This window comes from Lates calcarifer, linkage group LG7_1 (genome assembly GCF_001640805.2).
Source record: "Lates calcarifer isolate ASB-BC8 linkage group LG7_1, TLL_Latcal_v3, whole genome shotgun sequence".
NCBI lineage: Eukaryota > Metazoa > Chordata > Actinopteri > Centropomidae > Lates > Lates calcarifer.
This window is the reverse complement of record NC_066839.1, coordinates 461,023-480,192: the sequence shown is the minus strand read 5'-3', so window position 1 is coordinate 480,192 and position 19,170 is coordinate 461,023. Positions and strand designations below refer to the sequence as shown.

General features: G+C 43.5%; 2 protein-coding genes across 23 annotated transcripts; one reads left to right on the top strand and one right to left on the bottom strand.

The window, feature by feature from the left end:
• Positions 1 to 117: 117 nt before the first annotated feature.
• Positions 118 to 15,045, top strand: LOC108891554 (C-C chemokine receptor type 6). Of its 22 annotated transcripts, none has more exons than XR_007813537.1 (9): positions 3,053 to 3,600; positions 6,439 to 6,527; positions 6,639 to 6,685; positions 8,216 to 8,601; positions 9,668 to 9,840; positions 12,214 to 12,371; positions 12,484 to 12,560; positions 12,740 to 12,769; positions 13,750 to 15,045. XR_007813537.1 is itself a non-coding variant. In XM_018688726.2 (2 exons), exons 1-2 carry the CDS (start codon positions 147 to 149, stop codon positions 2,651 to 2,653), a joined length of 1,203 nt encoding a protein of 400 aa, XP_018544242.1. In that variant the 5' UTR covers positions 124 to 146; the 3' UTR covers positions 2,654 to 3,030. The 22 variants fall into 22 exon arrangements, 2 of the variants coding, with proteins under 2 accessions (XP_018544242.1, XP_018544243.1); XR_007813539.1 differs by having other exon boundaries at positions 13,747 to 15,045; XR_007813531.1 differs by lacking the exon at positions 12,484 to 12,560 and adding an exon at positions 11,035 to 11,162.
• On the bottom strand, positions 6,563 to 8,218 carry LOC108891555 (kelch repeat and BTB domain-containing protein 11-like). Its single transcript, XM_018688728.2, has one exon. The coding sequence runs from the start codon at positions 8,073 to 8,075 to the stop codon at positions 6,906 to 6,908; it is 1,170 nt and encodes a 389-aa protein (XP_018544244.1). The 5' UTR covers positions 8,076 to 8,218; the 3' UTR covers positions 6,563 to 6,905.
• Positions 15,046 to 19,170: the final 4,125 nt, after the last annotated feature.

The window sequence follows — 19,170 nt, the reverse complement described above, 5'->3', positions numbered from 1 at the left end:
GGAACAAGCGTCACCACCTAAAGAACCTTCACTGTCAAACTGTGAAAGATCCGCTCGTACTCACCTCATCCACAGTGTGTTGGATGTTTGTCTGTTGTTGTTTTCCAGATGTCAGAGTTCAGCTGCTGTCGGTGTTCAGAGGACTCATGGAGCTGCAGCGTGGTGACACCACAGAAGAAGATACATCAGTGAAGGTGAGACCTGCTGCTGTTTCTGTCTGATTAAACTGTGAAACTCACATTTACCCTTAAAAACAAACAACACTCAACATGTTTCAAACCTTTTCTGTAAAATTAAGCTCTTCAGGCAGAGTGAAGGGAAAAGATAAAGATGAGGTTTACCTGTGATTATAGCACTGGGACCATAGGAAAATGACTCAGGTGTGCTTCACTTCTTATGAAATTAAGATTCTCCCCAGAGTTCCTTATAGTTTTGATAATGCTTTATTCAATGGGTCCAATATTTTACACCTAATTTCCTGGAGACTTTTCTCATAATTCCCTAAAATGAACTCACATTTACCCATCAATAACCAGGATATTACAACCTGTGTTCTGTGTTTTATGTTTTTATGTCATTGTGTCTTTAAATGCTGCTGCACCTCGACTACAGCTGCTGTAAAACCAGTTCAACCTGCTGTAAACTTGTGATCCAGTCAAGATAAACCCAGTGTTGACTTCCCTCATTGACTTCCTCAAACGTTCATGATCAGTTTATCAGTAAATACTCAAAACTTTCCAGTGTCAGGACTCAGATCATCAGACTGTCCGAGCTTGACTTTAATATTTTAACTCTGCAGCTGTGGATTCTTCTTCTTTTTACTGCCAGTGTTTGATTTCTGTCTTTATCTCTGGGAGTCATGGGTTCAGGCCGATACCACTCTCATGTCCCTACAGGACATATGAAGCTTTAGTATAAGGACTGGAAACAGGTAAGGCACCAAAATCCACCTGCCAGCATCTTTGAAGGTGACCGCAGGGCTTCCAGACTGCTTTTGGAGTCAGTGCGATTTGAAAATATGACCCCCTGTTCTTGGGTCCATAGCTCAAGTACAAAGCTTCCCATACACTGATTTATTTGCCTCAGTGTCAACAAGCTGAAGAAAAGGTATATTTTCAGCTCTTCTGTTTTTAGACTCCTGTCATGTTTTACACAACCACAGTTAAACTGATGGAGAATTGTTATGAAGCAGCTAAAAGAAAAGTTGTCTGTATGTAGTCTAACTAATCATCTTCGTTTGCCCCTTTTTCCTTCAAAATAAAACAACACACTGTTATTTCTTTAAATTGTATAACTGTTTATTACCAAATTCATTTCATTACCTGGAGCAGACTCCAGGTAGGCGGCCATTTGCCTCGACCGGTTGGCTTAAGAAAGAGAGAAAGGGGAGAGACGGGGGTAGAGAGTAGGGACAGGAGAATATAGCATAACAAGAAGTCAGTGACTCCATCAGATATCATCACTGCACAGATTAATGTTCTGTCTTTGTTTACGGCAGAGGAACAAGAACATGGACTTCTCAGAGAGCGAATTTGGAGATTACGACCCTTTGGTTGAACCTTGTTCTTACCAGAACAACCACAGGCTGGAGCAGGTGGTCGGTCCGTACGTCCACTCAATCATCTGCATCCTGGGCTTCATTGGGAACAGCCTGGTGATTGTCACCTACGCCTTCTACAAGAATAGCAAGTCCATGACTGATGTCTACCTGCTCAACGTGGCCATTGCAGACCTGCTGTTTGCAGCGGTTCTTCCTCTCATCGTCTACAACGAGCTGACATCGTGGTCGATGGGGCCGGTGGCCTGTAAGCTGCTGCGTGGCTCCTACAGTGTGAACCTGTACAGCGGCATGCTGCTGCTTGCCTGCATCAGCGGCGACCGCTACATCGCCATCGTCCAGGCCCGTCACAGCTTAAGACTGCGCTCGCTGCCCTACAGCCGGGTCATCTGCGCCGTCGTCTGGATCTTTGCCATTCTGCTGTCCGTCCCCACCTTCTACTTCTACAACTGGTACGAGCCGTCCCACATCAGCAACACCCCCATGTTTGATGGAGAGGGGACCAATCTGACCAACTTCTGGGACATCTTCATGCTGGGTGGACAGGAGAATCAGACTTCCAGGACTCCACAGTACGTCTGTGAGTTCAGGTTCGAGAGCAACAGTACTGCCTGGAGTGCCAAAGTGGCCATCCCCAGCACCCAGCTGGCCGTGGGCTTCTTTCTGCCGCTGCTCATCATGATCTCCTGCTACACCGCCGTCATCATCACGCTGCTTAGAGCCAGGAACTTCCAGAGGCACAAGGCGGTGCGGGTGGTGCTGGCTGTGGTGTTGGTGTTCATCGCCTGCCACCTGCCCTACAATATCACACTGCTTTATGACACCGTCAACATGTTCCAGCAGGGGGAGTGTGAAGTGTTGGACAACCTGCAGGTAGCCAAGACGGCGACACAGACCATCGCCTACCTGCACTGCTGCCTGAACCCGGTACTGTACGCCTTCATTGGGGTGAAGTTCAGGAACCACTTCAGAAGGATCATGCAGGACCTGTGGTGTCTGGGGAAGAGGTGCATCGCCCCACGTCACATGTCCACTCACCGCTCGGTCACTGATCCAGCGAGAACGGCCCGTCTTGTTCATTCCTCCCCACCTTGACTTGTAGATGTTTTAACTATTGATATCACAGCTTAATTGATCTTAATTGAACCTTATCTGGACTTTATTGTCATTTATTCTTACTTATTTATATGGTTTTATTTGTTTTTTGCTGCCTGATGTAACCTCTGCATCTTTGAAAATAAGGGCTACCCTCAGCGTATCCCTGAGAATTAAATAAAGGTTGACTGAATGAATGTGAAGAGAGAGTGAAGAGAGTCCAAACGACTCAAGTCTCAGTGCTCAGTCACTGTCATATCTCTGCAGCATGTAGAGAGGTACAAACAGAACTTCAAAATAAATCAAATTAAACATAGAAACTATTTTCCAGAAGATAACTGATAAAACTGTAAAAATAAAGAGTTTAGAGCCTTAACTTTCTGAGTCACATGACCTCAGTTTGAAGCCTGAACATGAAGCTGTTTTACTCTCCAGCAGCAGTTTCTCTCTTTAAATTTAATCTGCTCACAGATGATTTTCAGGATCAAAAACTGAAGGAGTCTGAGGATCTGAGGAGCTTTGGATTTCATTTACATATTGAACTCTCTGTGACCTCAACTCACTTCTCAGACATCTTCTGCTTTTTATTTTCTTTGAGCTTTGGTTTCCTGTTCACATTACTGTAATATTTTGTTATACATTAATTTATTTTAAAGCCACAAACAGAGTTCAGTTATTTTGTAAACTTCACCATCACTGTAATTCTGGGTGTCAACAGCAGATGACACCACCCACAAAGATTTAAAGGAGATGTTTCACTCTTCAGTTTTCTGTTAGGAACAAGCGTCACTACCTAAAGAACCTTCACTGTCAAACTGTGAAAGATCCGCTCGTACTCACCTCATCCACAGTGTGTTGGATGTTTGTGTCTTCAGCTGCTGTCGGTGTTCAGAGGACTCATGGAGCTGCAGCGTGGTGACACCACAGAAGAAGATACATCAGTGAAGGTGAGACCTGCTGCTGTTTCTGTCTGATTAAACTGTGAAACTCACATTTACCCTTAAAAACAAACAACACTCAACATGTTTCAAACCTTTTCTGTAAAATGAAGCTCTTTGGGCTGATAAACAGACGTCAGGATCCACCAGTTTCACTGAGACATTTCACAGAAATCTGGTAGAAAAGTGTTTGTCAGTGTAACTGCTGAGTGAGTTTTGTTAGTTGATCAGATCAGTGACATGAAGATTTAATGATCAATAATGTACAACAGCTAAGAGATGAATCTTCATTCAGTTTTTATTATAGGAAACTCTGACGTCTGTTTACAAACTATTTTTCACTTCTCTGCTTCATCATTTAGATTTTTTTTTAAACACTTAAACACAACCAGCGGGTAGTATAATCGGCACCAAACTGCTTTATTGGCCTTTATTGGACCTATCCTGGTAATTTACCTTAAATTACCACACTTTCTTTTGACTGGGAAAACTGCAACAACATGAATATATATTTATAACCATTAAATTTCTTTTTCAGCGCTGATACACACAACTGTCCTCATAATATCACTACACACACAGTTAAATATTAGATGTTTCAGTAAATATAAGTTAAATGTGGAAAAAGTAAGAAGATCTTCAGTGACTCTCCTCCTCCTCAGTCCTTTATTTAACGACTGTCAGGACAAAGGTCAAAGTCAAAGGAAGTTTCCTCTATGTGGTCAACAACACAACGTCTTTATCTCACTCTGCAGGAAATCTGCAGTCTGATGTTGTTCTCATGTGAAACACACATGAAGCAAAAATCCAGAGTCCTGAGTCAAACTGTTAAAAGAGTTTGTGTTGTAACATCATCCTGCTGCCGTTTGTTGTTGCAACTCAGAGAGGAAGGAAACAGTTTGTCAAACTGCAGAGAAACGACAGGAGAGTGATGAGAAGTTTAGTTTTTCTCATCAGAGTCTGAGCAGTCATCCAAACAGCTGCTGTCATAATAAACTTTATCGTTACAGCTGACAGTAACACAGTGACAGGACATAGGATGCTTTAAAAGAATTCATTATAACAGCTGCCTTCATACAACAGAAAAATATACATTAGAAAAGTAGAAAATATAAATGAACAATAAATATGGAAAGTAGCTGATTTATCTGAGAAACAACAGTTGACAGAATAATAATAATAATTAAAATAAGTATCTCACCATAAGGTTCATTTAGCAGCTGTTCTGGAGCTTTCACTCACATGAGCTTCCTCTGCAGATGTAGTCTTTTCTTAATGATGAAGACGACGATGATGATGAGGGTTGGAGGGTAGATGTTCATTCTGTTCGTCAGATACAGAGAGTGAATTCAGAAAGTATTCTGATTTTTTCTTTTATTTTAGCATAATGCTGCAACATAACAACGTGAAGAAAGTGAAGGGTCTGAATACTTTCTGAACACACTGTAAACATCTGAGTCATAAACTGACTCATCATGTTTTCATCAGATTCACTGATTCTGTGAAACAATGAGACACAGACGAGATGAAGAGATGCTGTGACATGAAAAGAGAAAACAATTTCATTAAACACGATAAATATCTGACGAAAACCTGAACAGGACCCTGAAAACACGACGAAAGCTTCTTGTCATTATCAGAAACTGAGTGAATACTTTTCCGTCATGGCGGCAGCCGATTACAGCTACGTTCTGTTGTTCAGCGCCATCTAGTGGTCGTGGTGATAATGACGGGAACATAAGGAGGAGACCTCTGATCACTTCCTGTCTGAACCCTCACTGTCTTTAATTCAGGACCAGGTTCAACCCAGACCACCATCTGTTCCTGAACCGAACTCAGACCCTTTAATTAAAACTGTCGCTCATTAATAAAACACTCACATATGGAGTCCAGTCTGCAGGGTGACTCATCATCTGAGGATCAATGGAGAGAAACTGAGGAAGTGAATCAGCAGGATTCAGGACCACAGACACAGACCAGACCCCCCCCCCCCAGACACACACACACAGGTCCCAGCATGCACCCCTGCTGTTGTTCAGAAACAAAGATCCAGTTGTTGGACTCTGAAGAATCTGGGTCATGTGACGTATCCTCTGCCCCATGCTGCCTCCTCATTGGTCAGTTTGCCTCTGATCTAAGAGTCCAGATCACTGTGGACCCTCAGAGTCCAGATCACAGCAGACCCTCAGAGTCTCTTCACAGTAACACAACTTTATCATGATGTGGAAGCAAACTCACACTCACTCACTCATTCTGTTTCCTGCAGGACTGATCCTAGAACCAAGTCAGTTAGCATGTTAGCATGTTAGCACTTCTGTTCCCTCGTCCCAGAGTCAGTGTGTTTCTGGTTAAATGTCTGAAATAAGGTCTGTGGTTTTAACACAAGCTCAAGACATTTTCAGGTTTTATTCTCCAACATAAAATGGGTCAGTAAATCCCCCACTCCTGATGTTTGAAGCTTTTACGTGTCTTAAAAAAGGCGGTTGCTAACGAGTGTCTAAATGAGACTACAGAGGTTGTCGGGGACGTTAACATGAAAACCCATCTACTCACCAGTCCACCTTTACAGCCTCGTTGTGTTTCTACTCACGCTCTTTCAAACTCTCACTAACTTTCTAAGAAGAAAGGCTTTTGTAGAAGAGCTCAGAGCTAAATGAAATGACCAGTTGGAAGCTTAGTGGTGGAGACGTTGACGTCATGTGACCGTGGTGTAGTTGGTTTATAGCCTAACATTAGCTTCTTACTTCAAACATCAGAACAGTGGTGTTCATCTGTGAAGATTATCTGATCAACTAAACCTGAAGGATCAGAAACTTTAGCTGCTCACAGTTTATTTTCTGGAACCAGGCTGAAGCTAACTTCTGGATTGGACTACAGAAACACATCATCACTGTGGGACAGGAGGAGGAAACATCAGGAAACCCGTCAAAATAAAAGTTTAGTGAAACACTTCAGAACAAACACCTGAACCTTTGGTTTCATTAATTTTATTGCACATTTCATGTTTGTGACCTTTGACCTTCATTCCGTCTACTGTGTTCTTTCAGGGGGCGGAGCCAGAAACACCTGAACCAGGCACGATGACGTCATGCAGGTAACTGATGATGAGGAGCAGGAGGGCGGGGTTTACTGCACAGGACCAGCTTCTGGTTCTGGTTCTGGCTTCTATAAAAACAAACATTCCTTCAGGTCCAGATGTTCCACAGCTGGAAACAAACACCTGGATAATCTCAGCTTCTTGTGCAGCAACAGGTGAAAAGAAAAAGGCACCGCGCGGCGGGAACCGGCTGAGGAAGGGGAGGAGTCCCGGATCATCAGTCCCGGTTCAGAGAGAGAACGAACGGAAACAGGGCTCCTCTGGCCTCCGCGGGGGCGGGCAGGACCTCCGAGACGAACCCCTCCCGCTCCTCCCGCACCTCGAACTGCAGCGTGTGGCTCCGGTTGACGCAGTAGACCCGGTCCCCGAGCACCGCGCAGCGGAACGGCAGCGGGTTCTCCAGCGGGTGGAAGGCGCCGCCGTGCCACGCCTTCACCACCGTGTTGTACTTGTACACGCTCACTCCCGCGCGCTCCCGGTCCACGTCGAAGCGGTACACGAGGCCGCGGCGCGCCACCATGTCCGTGGATCGCCGCCGGCTCTCGTTGAACGGACACTCCTCCCACTCGTCCCGGCGGGAGTCGTACCGCAGCAGACGGTAGAAGAGCGAGCCGCCGGACACGAACAGCTCCCCGCCGCACGACGTCGCCTCGTGCGCCACGGCGAAGGAGCCTCGGGGCAGCGGAGCCACCGGACTCCACCTGTCCGCGCGCGGGTCGTAGCGCTCCACCGTGAACAGACACTCCCCCCCGATGGCGTACAGGTAGCCGTCCATGGAGACGAGCCGCAGCTGGCAGCGGGGCTGGGTCAGCGGCCGGACCCCGCTCCAGACGCCGGTCAGCGGGTTGAAGCAGAAGACCCGGTCCGACGCCTTGGAGCGGCCGTCCGCGTGCGTCCTCATCCCCCCCGCCACGAACAGGTAGTTGTACATGGTGCACATCCCGGAGCCTTTAGCCGGGACCTCCTCCGGGAGGCTGGTCAGCACCTCCCACTGCTGGGTGTCCGGGTGGAGGCAGAACACCCGCCGGGGGCCGCGGTCCTCCGGGCCGGGCAGCAGAGGGCTCTGAGGCCGGCTGTTCTCCCGGCTCCCCCCGCGGTCGCTCACCTCGCTGCTCTCGGCCACTGCCAGCACCTCCCTCCCCTCCATCCTGCGGGCCAGGATCAGCTCCCTCTCCCCCGCCGTCAGCCGGCCGTAGGTGGCGGGAGTCCGCAGCACGTGCAGGTAGTGCCGGCTCATGAAGCCGTAGACCCGCTCCTTCACGTCCTCCGCGCCCTCGCTCTTGGCTTTTGTCAGAATCTCGTAGCAGTTCTCTGCGCTGATCTGATCTGCGGAGCCGAGGTGTGAACAAAGATCCCCGGCGGACTCCTCTCCCTCCCTGGCCTCCATCTGTTCCGGGTTTACTGCGGATCAGATCGATCCGGCTCCGTCAGAGTCAATTATGCGTCTGCGGATCCAGACTTCTTTCTTCTGTCGCCTCAGTAACGCCCCCTCCTCCTCTTCTCCTTTATTCTCTCTCTTGCTTCAAGTTTTCCTTCCTCCTTAAACAGGAGCCGGATCCGCCTCTGGTTTCAGACCCGTCTCCTCCGGATCCCCCGGCGCGGCGCGGCGCGGCGGCTGCTGACGGTTCCTCGTCTGCTGTGCGGGGAGGTTCGCGCCGCGTCTCCCCGCTGCAGATCCCGGAGGTGACTGCGGACACAAAGACTCTCAGAGACCGCAGACTCTCCCTCCTCCTCCTCCTCCTCCTCAGACTGGACTCTGTGTTTCCGCCCCTCTGCCTCGGGGAAACGCCGCGGCTCTGCGCCAGCTCTGCGCCCCGCGCTCCTCTGAGGACAACAAGAAGACTGCAGAACCAGAACCACTGCAGAACCCTGACGGTGCGGGAACAGGTCCAGACACAGATCGTCAGTTTCATGTCATTTCTGAACTTTTATTGAAGTGATCACGTGATAAACAAAGAAAGCAGCTTTATTTGAATAATTGAATGATGAGTCCAACATGGATCGGAACCGACTGTTTCTCTGATGATGATAAAACATCAGTAACTGAACTGAACAATCTGTAAAACACCAGCTGCTGAAAAATCATTTTTTAAAAAGGTGATAAAAATGTACATGAATCCACGAGCAGATTCATCAGGTTTACTGCAGAAGGAAGACAGGCTCTGAATTATCAGGTGATAACAGAGAGTGTGAGAACAGACTGAGTAAAACTGACGTTCCTCTGAATCAGCTTCAGTCTTCAGATTCAGTACCAGGTTCTTCTGATGAGGGTCTGAGACGGAGGCTGGACGACTTCTGTCTGCTCTGTACGGTGTTTAAAACTGTAAACTCATCCACCAGCCGCTCAGTGTCTGAGCATCAGCTGTTAAATCAAACAGACAGTAACAGTCTAGAGTTTATTCAAGTTTCCAGATTTGCCTGAAAACCTGAGATGTCGTGATATTTATCTCTGTGCTCTGCTCGCAGTGTATTTTAATGAATCTATGTTTAGTTGAGTGTGACAGGTTTGTTCATTTATTTTAATAGAAATAAGAACAATAGACTCTGTCCTGATCTTCGGTGTCTTTAAACTTTTCTGGTTTGAATGTCATTGTTATGGAGCTGGTGTCCAGACCTGTGGGTATCTGACACATCACTTCAGATGCTCCTCAGAGTTTATTCTCTTCACTCACACTGAAACCACAGAGTTTTAGTTTTTAAATGTAGAAAAATCAAAGATCAAACTCTGCAGCAGAGACAGAGACTTTTCCAAACCTGCTGCCTACATTACCCACGATGCAGCTCAGCTGGGAGACTGTGGAGGTGCTGATGTTTCCTGGAGTTCCAGCAGAGATGGAGCAGGTCTCATCAAGTCGCCTCAGGCTCCAACACCTGGTCAAAGCTGGAGACACCTGGAAACACCTGGAGTGAGGCAGTCTGGATCATAGAGAGTCTGAACTGTAGATTTTACTGACGTAAAGTCTGTGTCTGTTTATACAGCTCAGAACTGTCCATGGTGCTGATCCTTATCCTGATCCTGAACCACCAGAGACCTGGACCTGTCACAGTGTTGATCCTGATCCTGAACCACCAGAGACCTGGACCTGTCTGTGGTACCTTCACCTGAGTCTCTGTCGTTTGTGAGAAACCAAGAAAAACTTTATTCTTTTCAGGTAAAAGGTTAGAATAAACGTATTATGTACTAATACTACTCATAATACCACCACTATTACTACAGTTACCACCAGTACTAGTGATAATAATATCCATGATTGACAGTGTGTTGTAAACGTTACATTTACAGTAATAATGTGAATAATGATTCACTCTCACAGACAGAGCTCAGGACGTAAAGATAAAGAAACTGTTTCTGATCCTATAAAATAAAGAATGTGGTTCAGGCCAGTTTAATTAACAGTTTAAATACAGTGAAATCAGAAAAACTAAAGGAGACGTGTTCAGGATGAAAACAGTGAAAAGCTCACAGAGAGGAAACAGATGAATTACTGAACAAACAGCTCCTCCTGCTGGAGGAAACTCTGAACCACAGCTGAGTTTCATAGAAAATAAATGACTGTGTTTAACAGAGAACATGATGCACAGTACACAGAGATGTGAAGTGGCATAATAATCACACTAAGACTAGAGGCAGGACTAATACTTTCTGAATATAGCAGCAGGTGTTGAGCAGGGTTGTAGAAGCAGCAGGAGGCTGGACATCACAGATCAGACTCTACAGCTGCAGAGACAGAAAGAGACAGAAGAGGAGAGAGATGAACGAGCACAAAACCACAGGGAAGGGAAGATATCAAGTTAGTAACATGTAATTATGAGATATGAATCCATACTGAGAGAGAGAGAGAAGCTCAGTGCATCATGGGAAATCCCCCGGCAGTCTATAGGCCTATAGCAATAGAGCTAGGTTCAGGTTCAGGTCTGATCCAGGTCTGACTGTCAGCTTCATCACAGAGGAAAGTTTTAATCTGATTCTTAAAGGTGCAGTCACAGCAGGAAAGAAAAAGGGAAACAAATAGATCTAAATAAACAAATAAACAAACAAACACCAGCTGCTGAGGCTCAGTGTTTGACTCTGCAGCTGCTGTAAACCTGACAGTGACCTGAAGAGGGCGCTGCAGCACTGTAAGCTGGTTCAACTACGACAGATAAAGTCAGAGAGTTTAGTCCACTGGGGCCCAACATAGGGGTTGGGCCCCTCCAAAGAGTCAGCAGGTAAATCTGAGGAGAGATGATTCATGGGAAAGATATTGATCACTGATCAGTTATTGAAATGAAGTGAAAACAGCTCAGAGACTGAAACATGACGACAACACTGATTTTACTGATTCGCTGCTTTAATCTTTAATCAGCTGTAACAATTCATCCTCTGAGCTGAGGCCTGAAACGACCACATGAATCCTCCCCTGACAGAGACATGAATCAAAGACCTGCAGGTAAACCTGTCACCTGTTGTCTTCAGGAGCTGAACCAAACCTCAGTGAGTTTACAGCTCGTTTTACACATGATCACATATGATTATAAAACTGTAACGTTCATCTAAACCAACGCTGAATTCATGTGAATGAAACTGATGTTTGCTTCGTTCTGCAGAGGTGAATCTGCTCTGTGATGTCCTCCTTTAATAAAAACAGCAGACGTATCGTCGTCACTGATCCTGAACCAAACTCCATCAGTGTCGTCATGAATAGTCTGAGAAATGATCAGTCAGCTGATCAGAGGAAATTAAACATGATTCACTCAGAACAGGAAATAAAACTGACATCAGAAATAACGTCAGAGAATAAATAAAAGAAAAACAATTTGTTTAAAAATGTGTCATGAACTCATTCAGAGCAGAAGAAAGATTTTATTTATGTCACATGTGATTTTGCCACTGATTAAAACATTCACTTTATTTTCTGACCTGAAAAGAGTCAAATTCAGACTAAAACTGTTTTTTTTAAATAAAATGTCCTGAAACATATTTCATTCATTTTTTCTGTTACAGATCTACAGATAAAGGATTTTTTTTGTTTGTCAAGATTTTATTATTTTCTTAATAAGTCATCTTTGGTCCTCCATATCTCGTCTGGACATCTATTTAATTTCACAATAAAAGCTGAAAGGATTTATTAAACAGTGATTGTAAATGAATCCTCTCAGCTTCCTGCTGAGTAGAAAACCTGATTCTATTGATTTTATTTCTGTGATATTAACAGTCAGCAGAGAAAAAAAAACCTGAAATGATTTTAACTGCTGGGGGGTGAAGCTGCCGCTGAGTGGTTTAATAACAGTGAAGAGAGTCATTCAATTACAGAAACAAATCAGAGCGGATTTTCTAAATGAATCACGACAGCTGGGAGGAGGAGGAGGAAGTGACCTATGGGTCATGTGATTATTATCTGATATCAGGAGGAAAATGTTTGTTTGAATCAAAATAAAACCAAAATAAATATCAGCAGTGTATGAACATTAAAACACGGTCTGTCCTCTGGTAACATGTCTGCAGCTGGAACAAAGTGGTGATTAATTTTTTTGTTTTTCTGCAGGTGATGGAGAGAAACCTGTCGTTTATCTGAGCTGAAAAACAGAAACAATGAAAATGTGAAATGACGACATTAATGATGCAGAGTGGAGGTCGATGTTTACGAGCTGTGTGTGTGTGCAGCTCTAATGGATGATGAATCCATTAGTGAGACAGAGTGAAGTGAGTGAAATTCATTTTCATCTTCAGAGCTTCATTTAATTAATTCCAACACAGAGAAAGAGCTGTGATGTCGAACGTCTCCTCTTTACATTAATGAACGTTACATGTTCAGACCGTGAACGCAGCACAGACCAACATGAGGCAGAGCTGCATTTAAACACAGGAGGGAAACCTGCAGCAGTCGTTCAGGTTAATTTTCTCTGCTAATCAAACACTAATGGTTTTAATGGACTCACTCTGAGATGGATGTCAGATTTTTTCATGTCACAAAAGAGAACAAGAAAAAACATAAATAACAAGAACAAGTTAAAGCTCTGGTTACCTGTGAATTCAGTTCATCAATAATGTTTGTGGTTTTTCTGTTTCAGGAGCTGCAGGACTGAACCTAGAACCAGGAAGTAAGTTACCATGTTAGCATGTTAGCATGTTAGCTCTTCCTGTTCCCTCGTCCCAGAGTCAGTGTGTTTCTGGTTAAATGTCTGAAATAAGGTCTGTGGTTTTAACACAAGCTCAAGACATTTTCAGGTTTTATTCTCCGACATAAAATGGGTCAGTAAATCCCCCACTCCTGATGTTTGAAGCTTTTACGTGTCTTAAAAAAGGCGGTTGCTAACGAGTGTCTAAATGAGACTACAGAGGTTGTCGGGGACGTTAACATGAAAACCCATCTACTCACCAGTCCACCTTTACAGCCTCGTTGTGTTTCTACTCACGCTCTTTCAAACTCTCACTAACTTTCTAAGAAGAAAGGCTTTTGTAGAAGAGCTCAGAGCTAAATGAAATGACCAGTTGGAAGCTTAGTGGTGGAGACGTTGACGTCATGTGACCGTGGTGTAGTTGGTTTATAGCCTAACATTAGCTTCTTACTTCAAACATCAGAACAGTGGTGTTCATCTGTGAAGATGATCTGATCAACTAAACCTGAAGGATCAGAAACTTTAGCTGCTCACTGTTTATTTTCTGGAATGATCCAAAACACTATGAAAAAATCCCTTTGGCTTTTTGTGGAGGAACTAGGCTGATGTTAACTTCAGGGCTGGACACAGAAACACATCATCACTGTATTAAAAGTCAGCTTCTTGTCTTCGTCAGTCCTCATGTCTCTGTGTGGTTGTTTGTCTGTCTGTGTGTTTCAGTCTTTCTTTCTTTCTCCTTCCTTTCTTTCTGACTGAACATCAGGTCATGAACCTCACAGGCTCCATGTGACGTCTGTCACCAGGGATGAAATCTTCTTTTTAAGGAAACTGTTCTGAGTTTTTTCCTCATCGTCTTCCTGAAAACCTTGTTTCTTTTTACCTCAACACGTCTGCTCTGTTGCCCCCCCCCCCCCAACCTCCTCCTCTCCTCCTCTCTGATCTCTGTTGGTGTTTCCCAGCAGACTTCCTGTGTTTCCTCCTCTGGTGTGAGATCAGTCGCTGCAGGAGGATGAAGACGTCTCCGAGTTGTTTCCTTCCTGCAGCTCTGATGATAACTTCATGAAGATTCAGCTGTACACACTTAGCTGTAACCTGCAGCTCACACCGGGCCCATGACCCCTGACCTATGACAATAATTAAGGAAATTAAATGTTATTTAATGTTGGAGTCACATTAATGTTTATTGAATGAGACCAAACTATGAGACTAAATCTTTTAAATTGACGTTTAAATTGACGTTTTATTTCATATGATTTTATTGTCCTTTGTTTTATGAATCCATCTCTTATTTTATTTGCTTGTGAAAACAAAAGTAAAGAAGGTTTGGTCTGCTGTATATTTTTCTCACATTGTGTCAAACATTATTTATTGATAATCTAATGTCCTCATTATTCCAGCTGTCCTCACTCTGACAGACACACGTCAGTTACAGGGAAATAGACTGAGGGAAATTATAGTTTCAAACCACAAAACAATAAAGAAACAGACTGATAAAACTCATTACTGAGAACAAACAGCAGCAATTTGTCCAAATAAAAGACACACAGATACACAAAACATGAAACACACACACAGGATGTTTGTAGTGTGTTAATGAGCTGCTGTGTCTCCATGACTGTTGTTTTGTTTCCTTTTGTTTCTCACAGGTTTAATTCACAGTGAATTAACAAGACTAAAAAACAAAACAAAACAAAACAAAGAATATTTATGAGCTCAGTTTTTTTAAAGTTTTTTTTAGGAGGAAAGTTTTGGTTTTTCCTGATCCTCCATGCACCTTAAATGCATCATGCACATGTGTACTCCAATAAGAACGTGACGTCAGACGCCGAAATTCAAACACCATGGCAAGCTCAACGGACGGTGTCACCTGCGTCATGGTGGGGTCAAGATTTAAAATCCCGGGAGCTGAACAGAAAAACTGCTCCTGTTTAAACTGTTGTTCAAAGTTCGGTCATTGGATTGTTCCCAGAATGTTTTATTGCTTGGTAGGCAGGATTAGTGGCGTGTTTGGGTTCTCTGAGAGGGATCAAACCTGGCAGAAAGAGACAACTCAGATACCTCTGATTCTGATGAAACTACTGGACCCCTGATTTGCTAATCTTGCTAAATAAATCTGAACAGTGATAAGCATCACTGTCATCTAACTCTTCATTTAACTTTTCCACTTGGATGATAAAAACCTTGAACTCTGTTTTGACTAATTTGTATTTCAACATTTGTTTCTTCAGGCCCAGACACGGAGCTGGCAGCCTGCTAACATGACTAAGAGGGATTTGATACGTCTGAACTACAAGCTGGACGGTTGGATTGCATCTGAAACTCCCCACACCTTTCTGACATCAACTAACAGGTATCTGTGTTGCCCAACATCTTTAACTTTCCAGAATCAACGATCGGTCTGACAAACTTCACATCACTTTTGGCCAGCTTGGCAAGTCATTTGGGACAAGGCTGACTCCAGTATCCTGGTTTGTTACACAGGAAACGGCTATCACCTGGCCGTCTAGATAACGTTCTTCCTCTGCTCCTGATGCTGTAGCCTCCCTGAAGTTCATCGTTCATCCCACTTCATTGTAGCCAGGTCTCATTTTCTCTTCATGTGGCTTTTCAACATTCACTGCTTCTGTTGTCACCTCTGCAAAAGGACTGTTTCCTAGTTCTGCATTGTTTTTACGTGTTTGGTAAGACGTGGCTGCAGACTATTGACAATGCAGACAGATTGAAATGTTTGACCCTGAGTTGTTTAAATGCTTGAACGGACTCATCTACACATTGTCCATTTGATTTTTTTCGTGGTCGACAACACTTCTTCAGAACTAGTTCTGAGAGACCCTAACCTGACAAAATCAGCAAAGCTTGGAGCAAACTTCTGCACCTTTTTTCTCAATTTGGCAATCTCAGCCAGGAATGAGCTAGGACATCTTAACACCACAGAGGACAAGGTCAATAGAGTCGACTCGTATCACATAAGAAGGCAAGGCTTTTCTCCTTCCCCTTCTTCTCTGTGTGTGAGGACGTCTGGGCTTTAAGTAGAGTAACTGCTAATTTAGACCTTTTTGCTGATTCTGTCTTCAAGCTGCACATTTAATGGATAAGTGACTGAGATATTTAATAAAGTGGAAAAACCTAGTCCTATCAGTCAGCATGAAGACTGTGGACCGCACAGTTTCCAAAACCAGACAAGGATCCCTCTGGTTTTGGGAATCAGCTGACCATGGTTGCTGTCATGATCTTACTCCAAGATTCATATAACAATTGGATAAAGACAATTGTAGCCATCCAGTAAATGCCTTTGAGAACAAAAGCATGTTTAACATTACCACTTACGATGACATGAGTCTGAGTCTGAAGCATATGGGTGAATCAGGGTCAAGCATTTCAAGTTGTCAGTGTTCAATGGTCTACAGCCACAGCTTGTCAAAGACATAAGAACAGTGCTGCATTAGGAGATGGCTCTCTTTGCAGATGTGAAATTGGCAGCAGTGAATGTTGGAAAACTGCATGAAGGGAAATTGAGGTCTAGGGAAAATGAAAGTGGGATTGTTTATGTGCAGTTAAACAAGGGTTAATGCAATGAGAGGAACTTTAGGAAGGCTACAGAATCAGGAGCTGAGGTGGAGCTTTATCTAGACGACCAGGTGATAGCAGTTTCCTGTGTAACAAACCAGGACAGTGGATTAAGCTTTGTCCTGAATGACTCTCCAAGCTGGCCAATTGTGGTGTGAAGTTTGTCAGACCGATTGTTGATTCTGGAAAGTTACAGATGATGGGCAACACAGATTGCTGTCGACCGATTGGAAAGGTGTGGGGAGAGGGAGTTTCAGATGTTATCCAACCATCCATCACGTAGTTCAGATGTATCAAATCTCCACTTAGTCGTCTCAGCAGGATGCCAGCTCTGTGTTTTGGGCCTGCAGATGTGTTGAAATACAAATTAAACTAAATTAAAATTACACCCCTGTTCATATCTGTTAATTTAAATCAGACACCAAGTGACACCAGTCTTTGTAGTAAGCTTCTGAATACAAAATTTAATACTTGATTTCCTTGATATCCAAAGCCAGTTACGAAAGTTTTCAGATGTGCCCTGACTATTTGGCCACAAATTTAGTATATGATGTACAATTGGACTTTCTCAACAAAAGAACTTGTGTTCCTGCAGAATTAGTTTTTTCCAATCAAAGAACTTGGAACTCAGATTAGTTAAATTATAGGGAAAAGAATACATCTCATTGTACTTTTGGATAAGTTGCAGGATGCCTGAGCCATATGGAGATGGAGGCTGCATTAGGTTCAGCAGTTTCCTGTGCCTCCTGAAAACTCAACATGAGATGCTGTGACCCAGACAAGTTATGTCCTGGATAGTTGTGAAGAAAAGGAAGACCAAGCTGTACCACATCCTCCTTGATGATGATGCCTCTGTGCCACAGGACTGATGTCTTCAGGTGTGTTCTCTCAGACATATTATCCACTTAATAATCTTTGATTGCTTGACACTAACAGTGTTTTTCTTTGTTTGTGACCGATGTCAGACCTTCAGGAAAACTGGAACATTATGGCCTGATCTGAGTTCACCAGACCCTGCCTTGACCTCAAGACCCTACAAGTCTACAGACCTCTCTGCAAAGTGGTTCGCCAACTTTGCACAACTCAACGCTTAACGATTAAACACAAACTATGGCCAGTCACAGACGATGTTAACCTCAGAAGATGTTTGTTCTGGGAACACAAGTTCTGCAAGCTTTTGTGTGAACTATTAACCAACAAAAACAACCAGAGACTCACTCACCCACATACCTCACAGTGTTTTGGAGGCTCTTTCATGCCATCAGACTCTTGATACAACACAGGAGAAACTGGACACTCGTCTCAGGAAAGCACAACCAAAACACAACTGGGAGAAGGAGAGTTTTTGGATGTTGTAGCTGTATTTGTGATGATGTTGTGATGCTGATGTTCAAAGATGATGTACAGTGATATTTATAATCTGTATTGGTGTCTTAGCTACATGTTTGCTACTGTGTTGGACATCAAGTAAAATCATTACTTATTTCCTAAGCCAGTTTGTTTGCCTGGTTCATTTTTCCATCATCATGCTAATGACAACAAACACAGCTTCTTGTAGTTGCACAAACATGACAAGCTGCTGAAGTTTCCAGTCATCATCAGGAAATAGTGTGTAGCTGATTATCTGTAATGTGGTCAGTTCAGAGGGATGGTGCACAAAGTAACTGCATTTCACTACAACATTTACTTAATAACTACTTTGACTCCATTACTTCATTGAGTACTCCCCATACATATATACATTCAAGTGTACATATTGTGAAAAAGTTGAGACACAGTAGCAGCTTCAACACTAAGACAAAGTTCATTGGTAGAGCCTGTTGAAAAGTTATCAAGTTTCTTTGTCCAAGATACCTGGACCTAGTCATGCTGCTGTAACCAAGCAATTTCCTTTCAATGATCAATAAAGTACTATTCTATTCTATTCTATTGCTAAAATATGTTAAACAATCTAAAGTTACAGTCCCAAACAACCTCCAGTGCAAAATACATGTGACATAGGGTTTTATTTAAAGCCCTTATTACACTTATTACATTTTGGTATTCTAACTGTCCTCTGAGTCTAAATTCATCATCTTCAAAGTTCAAAGATAAAAAAAAAAAAGTTTAGAGAATTATTGATCATCACCAGAGCTGTATGGTAATCAGTGACTGACTTGTGTGGCTGGACATCACAGCTTTTTTCTTTTTGCTCTTTTTTCATTCATAGAACACAAACTATATCTTTTCTCTAAATTAGAGAGCATATGTTCTTTTCTGTTTAAGCAGCCGAGTGATAACACACTGACCCCATGACATTTTTTGACTGTTTTCATTCCCTACCTTTTTATGACATTTTTTTGGCCACTTTGGACACCATACATATGTCGTCTCCACCTGCTGAGAAGACTGAGGTCCTTCAGAGTGTGCAGGTCACTGCTAAGGACCTTTTATGACTCTGTGGTGGCCTCTGCCATCTTTTATACAGTGGTCTGTTGGAGCAGTGGAGAGGGACAGGAAGAGACTGAATAAGCTGGTCAGATGGGCCAGCTCTGTCCTGGACTGCTCTCTGGACTCCATTGAGGAGGTGGGTGAGAGGAGGAACCTTTAACATGTTGCAAATCTGAAAAGTTGTTAAACATATGCTTAAAGGCATTTAAACAAAGTCAAGTGTTGGAGTTTGTATTATTCAAAGTATTGACGCCAATATTTTCACTTTTACTGCAAATAAATATCGGCTCCAAATATCGGTTTTCTGTCTTTTCGAATACTAATAATTGGTAGCAATATCGGCCCTGAAAAAACCATATTGGTCTGTCACTATACTATACCATGAC